Source organism: Fundulus heteroclitus, unplaced genomic scaffold (genome assembly GCF_011125445.2).
Source record: "Fundulus heteroclitus isolate FHET01 unplaced genomic scaffold, MU-UCD_Fhet_4.1 scaffold_36, whole genome shotgun sequence".
NCBI classification, from domain to species: domain Eukaryota; kingdom Metazoa; phylum Chordata; class Actinopteri; order Cyprinodontiformes; family Fundulidae; genus Fundulus; species Fundulus heteroclitus.
In genome coordinates, this window is record NW_023396770.1 from 468604 (window position 1) to 482940 (window position 14337).

Here is a 14337-nt window from a genome sequence, read left to right on the forward strand (position 1 = left end):
CTGCGTTTCATTAGTCGCATGAATCCGTGTTTTACATACTTACTGAGGACCTCACATTGACTTCAGTTCATTTTCAGCCCTTTGTATTGCCTGACCCCCTGACCATAACTATTAGCAGTACAAACCTCACCCTGACCCTGAAACTAATTAACAGCTTAATCCTAAATCTGACAGCCTAAGAAAGGGAGGAACAGGAAAAGGTCCTCGCACTGGTGGTAAAATACGATCTCACTCAAACACAAGAACACACACACACACACAGACCTTATGAGGTTAGCTGGTTAAAATCTGCTGCTTCCTGACATTTATTAACATTTATTAACATTTATTAACATTTATTAACGTTTATTAACATTTATTAACATTTATTAACATTTATTAACATTTATTCTCCTACGGTCCGACGTTCAGTCGATGGTTTACAGGAAGGTGCCGTTCTGAGTGGCGCTTCCAGTGAAACTAAAGGCGTCGCTGTGGTTCTGCTGGGTTCTGTCCTCCTCTTCCTTTAGACCTGTAGAACCCAACAGAACCCAGCAGAACCCAGCAGAACCTTCTGCAGAAGGTAGAGGTGTGCAGCAGAGACGTTCTGCAGCCAGACGTGGAGCGGCCTTATAGAAAGTGCCCCCCTGCAGAGCGCTGTAATCACCTGCAGGGCATGCAGCTCCTCCCTGAGGAGGAGGTGGTGGACGCTGTCCTCCTCCTCTGGACAGCGTCCATCACCTCCTCCCTGAGGACCTCCTCTGGACAGCGTCCTAACTGACGTCCAGCTCAAAGACAGGACAGGTGGAGGCTCCTGTCAGCCAGGGAGCAGAGGACTTTACCTGCGGAGGTGGAGCTGGACACAGGAGGACTAACCGGGGACGCTTGTGTCTCCAGCCTCTCCAGCTGCCAGAAGTCTGACGGTGTCCGAGGAGACGGAGCGCACCATGAAGGTGTCGTGGACGGCGTCTCCAGGAGACGTGGTGAGCTACCGTCTGAGGTACGTCCCCTCTGACGGAGGCAAGGAGGTGGTGCAGAAGATCCCAGGAGGCTCCACCTCCACGGTCCTGAAGCGCCTGCAGCCCCTCACCTCCTACCGCATCGCCGTGGTGACCGTCTACAAGCGGGGGGAAGGAAAAGCAAGGCAAGGAGTAGGAACGACACGTACGTTGGTCCCCAGAGACACAGAGACACGGAGACACGTCCACACAGACACAGAGACACAGAGACACGGAGACACAGAGACACAGAGACACAGAGACACGGAGACACGGAGACACGTCCACAGAGACACGTCCACAGAGACACAGAGACACAGAGACACAGACACAGAGACATAGAGTCATAGAGACAGAGACACAGAGACACAGAGACACAGAGACACGGAGACACGGAGACACAGACACAGAGACACAGACACAGAGACATAGAGTCATAGAGACACAGAGACAGAGACACAGAGACACAGAGACACAGAGACACGGAGACACGGAGACACAGACACAGAGACACAGAGACACGGAGACACAGAGACATGGAGACACGGAGACACGGAGATACGGAGACACAGAGACACAGAGACACGGAGACACACAGAGACACAGACACAGAGACACAGAGACACGGAGACACAGAGACACAGAGACACGTCCACAGAGACACGGAGACACACAGAGACACAGAGACACAGACACACACCTTAGAGACATGTCCACATACCGCAGAGACACGTGGACTCTATCTGCCACGCTGCAGTGGGACGGTGGGGATGTGTAATGTTGGTGCTGGGATGAGACTCTGTGGGTCAGAGGAGGCTGTTAGGATGGACCGGGACGCCTGCTGGACGCCTGCTGGACGCCTGCTGGACGCCTGCTGGACGCCTGCTGGACGCCTGCTCGTCCAGCAGGCGTCCAGCAGGCGTCCAGCAGGCGTCCCGGTCCAGACTTCTTTATGTATCATCTCAGAAATGGAAGTAGCTTCTGCCTGCAGATCTCTAGCATACAGTGAAAGACAGCGAGGCTTTCTACTGACCTGCATGACTTAGAGGAACTGCGTTAGAGACAACCTGCTGGAATGATCTTTAAACCTCGGACTTGTGTCGAGTTTTAATTAATTTTAATTAATTTGGTTATTAATCGCGGAGCTTGTGGTGACGTATTTGCTCCGTTCTTCTACTGCAGTGCCCATTTATAAGGCTCCCAGGAACCTGCAAACCTCAGAGCCCACCAAGACCAGCTTCAGGGTGTCCTGGGATCCTGCTCCTGGAGAGGTCCGGGGCTACAAGGTGACCTTCCACCCCACAGAGAACGACGTGGACCCGCGGGTTCTCCGGGTCGGTCCCTATGACAACACAGTGGTTCTGGAGGAGCTCAGGTAAGCTGCCTTAGAGTCTCAACCATTAATGCAAAGCCACGCTGTTCCTTTTGGAAGAGGGTTACTTTCTATCTGGCTGAGTCAAAGCTTCACTGGTCTACTTTCACACAGTCCCACAGCATGATGCTGCCTCCACCGTGCTTCACAGCTGGTACAGTGTTTAAAACGTCAGCTTTGGCATTGCTTTAAAAAAGTGGATCTTTGTCTCAAATGAACATCAAGACCTTCTTCATTTGCCTTGTCCATGTGGGGGTTGATTGTGAAATAAGAGCTTCTGTCCTGGTCAGCCTGTTCCAGCAGCGGGGACAGGGGACAGACAGGGGACGGGTGGGAACGTGGACACGGCGTTTCACTCGCTGCCCACAGGGAGAACCCAAATGTGGAGCAAAGATTGAAGGTCAGACGGACACAGTGCTGAGAAAGATGTTTAGAGGAGTTAAGGTAGATCATTTAACCCTAAGAACCCTGGACCAGCTGGAGAGCACGGTGGTGGCAGCGTCATGCTGGGGGACTGTTGCCCTTTATTGCAGAAAGTGGACGACTACCAACAGGTAGATGGTTGAAGGTTGGACACGGCTGGGTTTTCCAACAGGACAGTGAAGCCAGAGATAAAGCAAACCCACTGAGCTTCCTCCAGCTGTTAGAAACGCTGTTAGGAACCGTGTTTTCATGGAGGAACTCACGACGGTTCCCCTGGTTTTCCGGCAGGGCAGGAACAAAGTACTCTGTTGCGGTCTTTGGGATGTTTGACGGAGGCCTGAGCTTGCCTCTGGCTGGAGAGGAGAAGACGACCCTAATGGACGATCCTGAGCCTCCACCTCTGGATCCTTCTGGTAAAAACGCCTCCGTGCTTCGTTCCTCTGCTCAGTCAGCAGGCCTGCAGGACAGACGCTTGGTGCTTCACATCTTTCTGTGTTCAGCTGCTGCCTTTTCCAAGTTCTGCTGCTCCCGCTGCCAGAAGGCTGACTTAGTTCTTGTCCAGAGGAATTAATATCAGAGTCGTTTGGGGATTGCTGATTGAAAGCTGGCGCAGATGACTGTGATTAGTACCAATTACTCTGAGCTGCTTGGCCTGTGCTCCCACACCTCCTGCTTTCTGGAGCTTACTGCTCTACAAGCCCAAATGCCCTTTAGCAGGATCAACGTTTAGAAGTTGATCAGATGTTTCCTGGCCAGCACCAGGCGCTCCCATGGTGGGAGAAGAAATCCACCTCATTGGGGTCTTTAGTGGAGCTGGAACAGACTTTTCTCCTCTAGCTCTCAGAAAGCAGCGCTGAGCTCTCCATAGCTGCCAGATAAAGCTGCTGAGATACTTCCAGATTCCCTGAAGCCTGGAAAAAACTGCTTTAATTTGATGCAGAAGTGAGATGTGAAGGCAGGCTGTGAGTGTGAGAAGGTGCTGACCCTGGGCAGCAATCCCTGCAGTGATGGACCCGCTGAGATGTTCCACATTCACACGGACGTTCTACATGGAAACTCCAAACCTCAGTCTGTAGACGTTCCCAGGTGGTGGAGACACTGTGGTGCTGTTACGCACTGTTCTTATTTAATGTTTAATAATTAACTGTTAGGTATTGTCTGGTGAATATCAGCCAATCAGCTGATATCAGGACAATAGTAGAAAGGAATGATTCGAGCTCTGGTGATCTTTTAACAGCAAACTCTGCACACATGTAGAATAAAGGAGTGACAACTTCTCTTTAAGTTCAAGAATTTATTAACAGAAATAAATGAACATCCAGAGAACATCACTATATAATGCTGTTTATCTGAATTAACACTATATTTCAATTAATAAATCCTCTCTAGGCTAGTGAAACTAAAACTACTAAGCAAAATGAAGATAAAAGAAGTTAAGATAAGGAATTATTTACACAGAAATGAAACAAAAAATGGTTGTTGATCATCATCATCATCATCATCATCATCATCATCATCATCATTATTATCATTAAAATTCAGTGAATCCTGGTTCACTGTAGATCTGAGTTAAAGAACCAAAGTTCATCTTAAAGAATGTGGAATGGAGTTAAATTAGCTTCACTAATTCAGAACAACATCTGGTATGTGTTTCCATTCACAAACAAAACATTATTTGATAAAATAACATTTTAAAGAATGATTTGCTCAGTAAGAATCCATAACTTCAGACGCTTGATTTTATTAATGCGATTATACCTCTGGGAAGCTAGGGGTCGCTGTTGTGATATGTCGCTAAATGGGTTAATTCTAAAGCTACACAAAAACACCATTAAATCGACATTAATGTTCAATATTAATGTAGCAATAACGCTCATAGCACTATCGAACGATGGTGGAGCGAAACGAAACAAACCTGTTTAAAACGAACCGTAGTTACGCTGTTTGTTATCTGGGAAGCTAATAGCATTTATGCTAGCGGACATTTGGCGCTAATTTAAAAAAGCTTCAAACTCTATTTCAGTCGTAATGATCAGACCGGATAACACAAACATTGATCAGTCAACATCAGTGTATAATAGTGGAGATAAAGTGTGTTATAACGGTAAAAACACTTAAACTACATCAGCATGGCATGGTTTGAAGAGGCTAGCGGGAGCTACGTCTGTTAGCACCATGTGTTTTAAAAACGCATTAAGTAAACCATTCTAAATAAACTCTTTAACTTTCTGCATTATTTCTCTGCCAAACCTGTCGGTTCCTCCGTGTCGGTTCGGTTCACTGAATCTAGACGCCTGCCACACTTTTCAGATGTTCATCCAGAAAATGTGTTAAAAATCAGGAGTCTTCTTCCTCTGACACTTTGACCCAAAGGTCTAGAAGAAAAGCTCTGAAGTTGGCACCAAAGTGTAGATATTTAAGGGGTGTGACGACTTTTATTAGACAGTGATGTTACAAGCTTTTAAACGTTGTTAAAGTGTTTAAAGCAACCGAGCCGATCTGTGTTGGAAGGACTCCAAACTGCGTCTGTGTTTAGATACATGAGATGATTCCCTCAGACTGATGGAGCTGCTCCAAGTTTCCATGAACTGGAGGCTGCTTTGGGTGGATCTGTGTGCCACGGCCACACTGAGACACACAGATCCACACAGAGACACACAGAGACACACAGATCCACACAGATCCACACAGATCCACACAGAGACACACAGAGACACACAGCGACACACTGAGACACACTGAGACACACAGATCCACACTGAGACACACTGAGACACACAGATCCACACAGAGACACACAGATCCACACAGAGACACACAGATCCACACAGATCCACACAGATCCACACAGAGACACACAGAGACACACAGCGACACACTGAGACACACTGAGACACACAGATCCACACTGAGACACACTGAGACACACAGATCCACACAGAGACACACAGATCCACACAGAGACACACAGAGACACACAGCGACACACTGAGACACACTGAGACACACAGATCCACACTGAGACACACTGAGACACACAGATCCACACAGAGACACACAGATCCACACAGAGACACACAGAGACACACAGATCCACACTGAGACACACTGAGACACACAGATCCACACAGAGACACACAGATCCACACAGATCCACACAGAGACACACAGAGACACACAGATCCACACAGAGACACACAGAGACACACAGAGACACACAGAGCGGGATATTTAGCTGATCTGCAGAGGAACGTTTCTGTTCCCTGTTCCAGCAGCTCTCTCTAGCACCAAGCGTCTGTTTCTGCAGGGTAAAGAGAAGGAGGTGATTTCTGTCTGTAACCTCTGGGCATCCAGTGGAGGAGCCGTCCTGCAGGCCAGGACGAGCAGATCTTTCTCCCCTCACAGGTGCCTGCAGGAGCGAGGAGCACGGCGGGCTTCAGGCTGCAGCTGCAGGAGGAGGCAGAGCAGCAGCTGGATGTTCTGCAGCATGAAGACCAGAGACAGCTGTTAGACGTTGTTACTGAATGATCTGTAAAATGATTTGTTGTGATTGGAAGCTTCTCTGTTCCTCCTCTCCTTCCTCTTTTCTGTCCCTTTTCCTCCACACAGCCTGATCAGACCGAGCCCATCCCGGGATCTCAACCGTCTACACACCCAACCTTTGCTATATGCTAGACATTACACCACCACCCCTCATTTCAAAGCCTGCTCCACCTTTAAAGTGACGTTAATCCTGTACAGCTCAGCTGGAAATAAGTCTTCAGGCTTTATCCTGAAGTTTTGTTCAATTCAATTCAGTTTTATTTATATAGCAGCTCTTTACAGAGTCAAAGTCAATCAAACCATACAGACTGGTCCAAACGTTTCCTATCATCCTGGATCTTTGTTGGAGCTCTCTTTGACTGACTCTGGTTCCGTCTAGCTGCTAAACCGTCTAACTTTACTCAGAGCAACTAACCTGGAAGAAAGTCCAGCCTTAAACCAGCAGGAAGTTCCTACAGGATCAGGAGGATCTGGGCGTACGAAGGTATCAGTCAGGAGCTCCTCAGCTGAAACACGGCGGTGGCAGCATCAGGCTGTGGGCCTTCTGCAGCTCAACAAGCTTTTAGTCAAAGAGGACTGGAGACCTGCAGAACTCCAGCAGGTCCCGACTAGGAGGCTAACGAGTCCCAGCAGAGCGACTAGCTGCTGGAGCTGAACCACATCTTAGCCAGCGATGCCGTTACCATAGCAAGACGTTTCCATGGAGAAAGCTTTATTTAAACCGACAAATGTCACGTTGAAGATGAATGAGAGGATTTGAAATGACGTGTGTGTGTTATTGGTGTGTAGACCTTTGAGATCCACGCTGTTGCTGTTGCACGGCTCCTTTATGTCCTTCACTGCCTTTTCTCTGCAGACGCTCAGTGCAAGACTTCAGCCAAGGCCGACATCGTGCTGCTGGTCGACGGCTCCTGGAGTATCGGACGCATCAACTTCAAAACCATCCGCAACTTCATCGCTCGCATGGTCGGGGTGTTCAACATCGGCCCCAACAACGTGCAGATTGGTAATGTCTCCTCGTCTTCACTAGGGGTCAGTGAATGCATCCTGCCTGCAGGCTGCATCGCACCCTTAGTGACTCCACGAGTCTTCCCTCCTGTTAGGCTGCAGGTTGTGTTGCATTGATCCAGGCTGTGATGAACTCTAGTAAACTTCATCTAAGCCTAAAAGCACAGATCAGAAAGCACACCTTGGTTTACTTAAAAACACCAGAGAAGAGGAAAAAGAGGAAACAGCAGCATGCAGCCTAAAGCTGCTCTGAATAATCGGGTCTTTAGCTGCTGACCCTCTGGAGGATCACGGCTCCAGAAGGTGGCAGACATGTGATGGAGCATGGCCACACAGGACTAACATTTTAAAATGAGCTCTAAAAGGACCAGTAGCCGATGTAAAGAGGTTAAAACTGGAGTAATGTGCTGTTTCTGTCCTGCGTTGGTTAAACGCCTCGCAGCAGCGCTCCACACTGTCAGCCTCGTCTCTCCTGTCAGAATAATCATGAAAAGATAAAAATGTTTCTGATTCATCTCCAGGATGGCGCTCCGGTGACCCGGCAGAACCAACCAAGGTTTCTGACCTTTGGTCTGATGATGTTACTCTGTTCTCAGAGGAGATGGTTTTCAGTCTGATCAGTCGACCTGCAGGAAGCTGTGACAGAACCACAGTTTATCCACAGCTTTAAAACCGGCTGTAAGGAGCGGGAAAGCTGAATATCATCAGCATAGAGACTCCTGCTGGGCTCCGTCAGACGCTGCAGTTTGTGTCTGAGGAGAAGCTGGAACCTGCTGGGTTTAGATGCATGTTCCATCCTGTCTGAGGAGCATCACGGTTCTTCTCAGACCATGGTCCTGTCCCCCAGTGGGCCGTAGCACCACAGCCCCCAACATCTCAGCTAGTAGAGACCCCAGAACACAGCTTGACTTAGAGAATACTGAATCTTAATGGTTCTGCCTGAAAGCTTCATGTTATTCTGAGGAGAGGAACAGAAAGGTCCGTATTAGTAGAGGCAGCGAGTCCTTCAGGAGAACCTGGACATCTACAGAAGACTGAACTAGAAGGCTTCACTTCATTAACGTGTCAGGGAGGAGGTCAGAGGACTGCCGTGTCTTCAGGTAACCAGGATGTGTTCTCCTGCAGCTTTGGCTCAGTACAGCGGAGACCCGAGGACCGAATGGCACCTGAACGCCCACCCCACCAGAGAGTCGCTGCTGAAGGCCGTCAACGACCTTCCCTACAAAGGAGGAAACACCATGACAGGTGAGGGAGCTGCGACACCTGCAGGAGCTTTCAGGAGGAGGAGTTTGCTGTCAGGGCCGTGAAACGTTGTCAGATCAGGAAGAAGAGAGGAGCTCTCAAATCAGACGCATCATAGGATCACCTGCGCCTTTCCGTCCTCTTCCTCAACGTCTTCTTCAGCTTCATAAAGTAGCTTTGATGTCTTTGGGGTGAAACAGCTGCTGCTTTCAGTTAAAGCTACGGGGAAAAGTGTACAGCGCGTTATCAGGACCCCAGGGGGCATTAATTCTCCCCCTGATGAGGGTCGGCTGCCAGACACCACCGGCCCCTCTGACCGCCACCAGCAGGCAGACCGGCTGAAGTTTCTTGCACAAGGGCACAACAGCTGAGACGGTCAAAGCAGGGGTTTGTACCGGCAACCCACTGGTTGCAGGATGAACTGGACTCTCTGCACCAACGCTGTTAACGACTGGATGAGGGATCACTGCTCGTCCATATAAGGACGTGCTTCCTGTTAAAGGCTCTTTTTAAATCACGCATTCTTATTGGTTACTCCTTAACGACAGATACACCTAAATAAAATATTCATTTAAAGTCTAGCTTTTTATTTTCCTTAAGATGTAAAGAGATCATGTGAGAGAAAAGCTGGTCTGTGTGGAAACCTTACAGGTGTAGCTGTAATTGGCTGTAATTGGCTGTAATTGGCTGTAATTGGCTGTAATCTGCTCCTCCTTTCCTCGGACAGGAATGGCTCTCAAATACATCCTCGATAACAACTTTCAGACGGGTGTGGGGATGCGGCCCGAGGCCAGAAAGATCGGAGTCCTGATCACAGACGGAAAGTCGCAGGATGAAATCATCTTCAACTCCCAGAACCTGAGGGACAGCGGCATCGAGCTGTACGCCGTCGGTGAGGGGAAGCCTCCTGCTTTAAAGCTCTGCTCTGTTTCAAAGACCACCGCTGACTGAACGTCTCCCCTCAGGCGTGAAGAACGCCGACGAGAACGAGCTGAGGTCCATCGCTTCAGACCCGGATGAGATCCACATGTACAACGTGCAGGACTTCAAGTTCATGGTGGACATCGTGGACGACCTCACCGTCAATCTGTGCAACAGCGTCAAGGGTTCAGGTAGGAAGAACACGGCCGGTTCTGAGCACTGTGTCGTTAAGAGACCAGCCAGCAGCAGCAGAACACGCTGAAACCGAACAGAACACCTTTAATGTTGTTTTGAAGAATGTTAAATTTAACCTTTCCAGAGACTAAAAGTGTTTGGCAGGCGATTAAAGAGAATCTCTGCTAGAAAACACTAACAGACTTTAACTGATAAATGTTCTGCTGCAAATACCTGAAACGGAATAAAGTTACATCAGTTAAATATATTTCAGAAAAGAAAACAATGAGGTCTTTATTTTATAGTATAAACACATTTCTGTCTATTTACCATTCAATCAAGTTTTTCACCATCATAAATATGTACCATAAACTGATAATTATAAACTGAAGTTTGTTTCATAAATCAAACCTTTATACAAATAAAACCTTTTGACTTTTTCTGAGACTTTTTACAATAATTTGTATGTTTATTAAACAGGAACCATAAAAAGTGAAAAGAAAGCATGCTTTATACCAGATTTTAGCTCTCGGAGCAAATTTCCACCTAATTATTCTGATTGATTGATCTCTGATTGATCAATCTGTGATTGATTAATTGATTGATCTGTGATTGATTGATCTGTGATTAAGTAATTATTTGATTGATCTAATTGATTAATCTGTGATTGACTAATCTCTGATTGATTGAGTAACTGATTACTTGATTAATGTGTGATTGGTTATTCTGTGATTAAATAATTGATTCATCTGATTAAGATGTGATTAATTATTTGATTAATCTCTGATGATCGAATAATTGATTAATCTGTGATTGATTAATCTGTGATTGATTGATCTGATTGATTAATCTGTGATTGATTGAATAATTAATTAATCTGTGATTGATTAATATGTGATTGATTGATCTGATTAATTAATCTGTGATTGATTGAATAATTGATTAATCTGTGATTGATTAATCTGTGATTGAATGATCTGATTGATTAATCAATCTGTGATTGATTGATTAATCTGTGTTTGAATGATTAATCTGTGATTGATTGAATAATTAATTAATCTGTGATTGATTAATTTGTGATTGATTGATTAACTTCAGGCTCGGCTGAATCCCATTTTTCATCCATTTCTCTGAATGATTTAGCAGAGCAGGAAAAGGTGACCATCCAGGTGTTCTGCAGACCCGGTCGGTCCCGTCTCACTCTGTGTTTGGTTTCAGATACTCAGATGGGCCCGCCCACCAACCTGGTGACATCAGAGGTGACCCACTACTCCTTCAGAGCCACATGGACCCCACCAGAACTTCCCGTGGATATGTACCGCGTCACGTACATGAAGGTGGCTGGAGGACCCACCCTGGAGGTGAGCTGAAGCCTGACCCGCCTCTCTGATGCTGCTGGTCTGGTTGGAAACAGGCAGAGTTTCTCTGGTTCTGTCTTAAACAGCAAAAACCCCAAAGATCCAGAACCCTTCTTGGTACCATTCTCCTCGACGTGATGGAAGCCTGGACGATTAGTGGAAAACATGCAGAGATGTTCCTGATGGATGGTGTTGGACTGAACCGGACTCTAAACGTGTATAATAATCCAGGGAAGTGGACAGAACCAGTTTCTAACTGGGCTTCTTTGATCACAGTCGGACTAAATAAAGCTGCTGAAAATAAAGGAGGGCTTCATTTATTAGTGAAATAACAACAACTGGAGGATCAGTGACTAAAAACAAAGAAACATTTAACATTCAGAAAACTATTAAGATGTTCCTTCAGTTTCTATGAAGTTCTGCTGATACCAGCAGGTGTTTAATGAAGAACCCGGCTCCTCATCATGGAGCTTTCTGAGGTCTTCTCCCTCACAAACCGTGAATCTGCTCGCTCTGAACATCCTAGATCATCTCTTTGATGTGTTTCACATTGCTGGGTCTGCTTTATATTCAGAACCTTCCCTGCAGACCTGGAATCTGGATCTGAGCTTTGAACCTGCCTTTAGTTCTGCCTGAAGCTGCCACAGAGCAGAGGCTTCTCCGTACTTCCTTCCTCTACCGCCGCCTGTGGGAGGTTCTGCTGGATCCACTTGGTCCGACGTTGAGGAGCTCAGAGCAGACAGCTTCCCTCCACGCTGCATGGGCGGACGTCATAAACTGGACCAGCAGGAGATGCTTCACAAGAGAGAAAATTATGACAGCAAATTCCTGGATTACGACCCGGCTGGGAGGAGGTTCTGTTCTGGACTTCAGGGAGTCTGAGTACATGTGGTTTGCATGACTCAGACAAAGATTAGATGGAAAACCCGGCAACTGGAGCCAGAACCAAAGCGTTGGTGCTGACTGAATGAATGGATCCAGAAGGAGGAGAATCTCTCATTCCTTTGGGCTTATTTTATTTATAGTCTTCAAATGTTCCAATCTCACCCAGACCAGAACATGCTGCTCCTGCCACCGGTACTTCTGTTAGTGAAGATGTGGGTTCTGAATGTCCTCCAGCTTTACCCAGGAGGTTTCTGTGAACGGATCATTTCCACATCCTCACCTTTCAATCAACAAAACGGTTTAAACATCCAACGGCATCGCTGCTGTGAAACGGCCTGGACCTTTCCAGAACTAAGCTCTGGGAAAAGACTCCATAAGAGATGAACATTTACCTGCAAGATCCAGTGACCTAACAGAAAGTACTCTAGAGGTTTAGGAATCTGCCCTGCAACTTTTGGAAGGTCCATGAAGCTAGCCTGAAAGAACCCTGGAAGCTCCTGCAGGTTCTTTCTGGAACCCATAGGAGCCCAAAGGAATCTATAGGAGCTCGTAGGAGCCTATAGGAACCCGTAGGAGCCCATAGGAACCCGTAGGAGTCTATAGGAGCCTGTAGGAACCTGTAGGAGCCTATAGGAGCCCATAGGAAACTATAGGAGCCCCATAGGAACCTATAGGAGCCCATAGGAACCTATATGAGTCCATAGGAGCCTATAGGAGTTCGTAGGAGCCTATATGAGCTCGTAGGAGCCTATAGGAACCCGTAGGAGTCTATAGGAGCCTGTAGGAACCCGTAGGAGCCTATAGGAGCCCATAGGAGCTCGTATGAACCTATAGGAACCTGTAGAAGTCCATAGGAACCCGTAGGAGCTCGTATTAACCTATAGGAACCTGTAGAAGTCCATAGGAACCTGTAGGAACCCATAGGAGCCTGTAGGAACCCATAGGAGCCTATAGGAACCTATAGGAGCCCATAGGAACCTATATGAGTCCATAGGAACCTATAGGAGCTCGTAGGAGCCTATATGAGCTCGTAGGAGCCTATAGGAACCTGTAGGAGTCTATAGGAGCATGTAGGAACCTGTAGGAACCCATAGGAGCCTATAGGAACCCATAGGAGCCCATAGGAACCTATAGGAGCCCATAGGAACCCATATGAGTCCATAGGAACCTATAGGAGCTCGTAGGAGCCTATAGGAACCCGTAGGAGTCTATAGGAGCCTGTAGGAACCCGTAGGAGCCTATAGGAGCCCATAGGAGCTCGTATGAACCTATAGGAACCTGTAGAAGTCCATAGGAACCTGTAGGAACCCATAGGAGCCTATAGGAGCCCGTAGGAGCCTATAGGAGCCCATAGGAGCCTATAGGAGCCCGTAGGAGCTCGTATGAACTTATAGGAACCTGTAGAAGTCCATAGGAACCCGTAGGAGCTCGTATGAACCTATAGGAACCTGTAGAAGTCCATAGGAACCCGTAGGAGCTCGTATGAACCTATAGGAACTTGTAGAAGTCCACAGGAGCCTATAGGAGCCCGTAGGAGCCCATAGGAACCTGTAGGAGCTCGTATGAACCTGTTATTTTCAGGGACATGAGACTTTATAATAATACATTTCTGACCTCGATTCAATCTGGATCAAATCAGTTTTGTAATTTCTTATTTCTTCTTTTTAAAATCCAGCTGGTATTTTTCCAGCAGTGAATTTGACCAAAACTCGTTTTAAAGCAGTAAAACGATCCAAAGGCTGTAGAAGCGGCTCCTCAGACACATCAAGGATGAGTAAAAGCTGCTGCTCTGCAGCTGAAATCAGACTTTAATCAACTTTTCTTACCAGCAGGATGAGCTGCACTGATTGCTAACACACAGCGTCTTGGCTTTAGACCTTCTTGTGTTCTGAATGTTTGGTTCTCCTCCTGCGTTTGATGTTCTGCAGTCAATTTATCAGCCAACTTGGACGGGTTTTCCCAGGGGCTGATTAATGCGGCGAGATGTTTGTCTCTCACATGTTGGGTCTGCTGATGAAAATAAAACATCTGGAGCATGATCAGATGAGCCGGAGACCAGATCAGACAGACTCGGGTTCTCCAACTGGAACCGAGCTGGGAGAAGAACCTCCAGACAGTCAGAGACCTCCATCTGTCCTGCAGACAGACGCTGACGTCCAACAAGCTGCTGAGAAGATCTGCAGAGAGTTTCTCCCTCCGTGATGAGGCTGATCCACCGTCCTCCTCTCAGCCTTCGCTTTGAATCTTTCTGGTTCTCATTTAAAATCGACTCGTTTTCTAAAGAGAGTCCATGTTGTTCTCATTTGCTGCTCATCCTTTAGTTACCAGCTAAATGTTTGCAGCTGATCTTCTTCCCAGCTGCTCTTCATCATGAACAGAGCAGCTCTCCTCCAGTGTGAAGGTGTGGGTTTACCCAGGGTCACCTTTAACCAGG

The 14337-nt window shown here is 47.2% G+C and overlaps 1 protein-coding gene across 8 annotated transcripts in view; it reads left to right on the forward strand.

Annotated features, from left to right (window-relative positions):
* The window catches only part of col12a1b (collagen, type XII, alpha 1b), a 100280-nt gene that overhangs the window by 29731 nt on the left and 56212 nt on the right, over nt 1-14337 (forward strand). For 6 of the 8 annotated variants that reach the window (XM_036130588.1, XM_036130589.1, XM_036130592.1 and 3 more), the window contains exons 13-20: nt 877-1143; nt 2160-2352; nt 3061-3185; nt 7172-7321; nt 8449-8568; nt 9293-9457; nt 9531-9677; nt 10873-11021. In XM_036130588.1, coding sequence (XP_035986481.1) covers nt 877-1143; nt 2160-2352; nt 3061-3185; nt 7172-7321; nt 8449-8568; nt 9293-9457; nt 9531-9677; nt 10873-11021 — 1316 coding nt within the window. The remainder of the gene's footprint in view (nt 1-876; nt 1144-2159; nt 2353-3060; nt 3186-7171; nt 7322-8448; nt 8569-9292; nt 9458-9530; nt 9678-10872; nt 11022-14337) is intronic. The other 2 variants (XM_036130585.1, XM_036130591.1) reach the window with 1 other exon arrangement.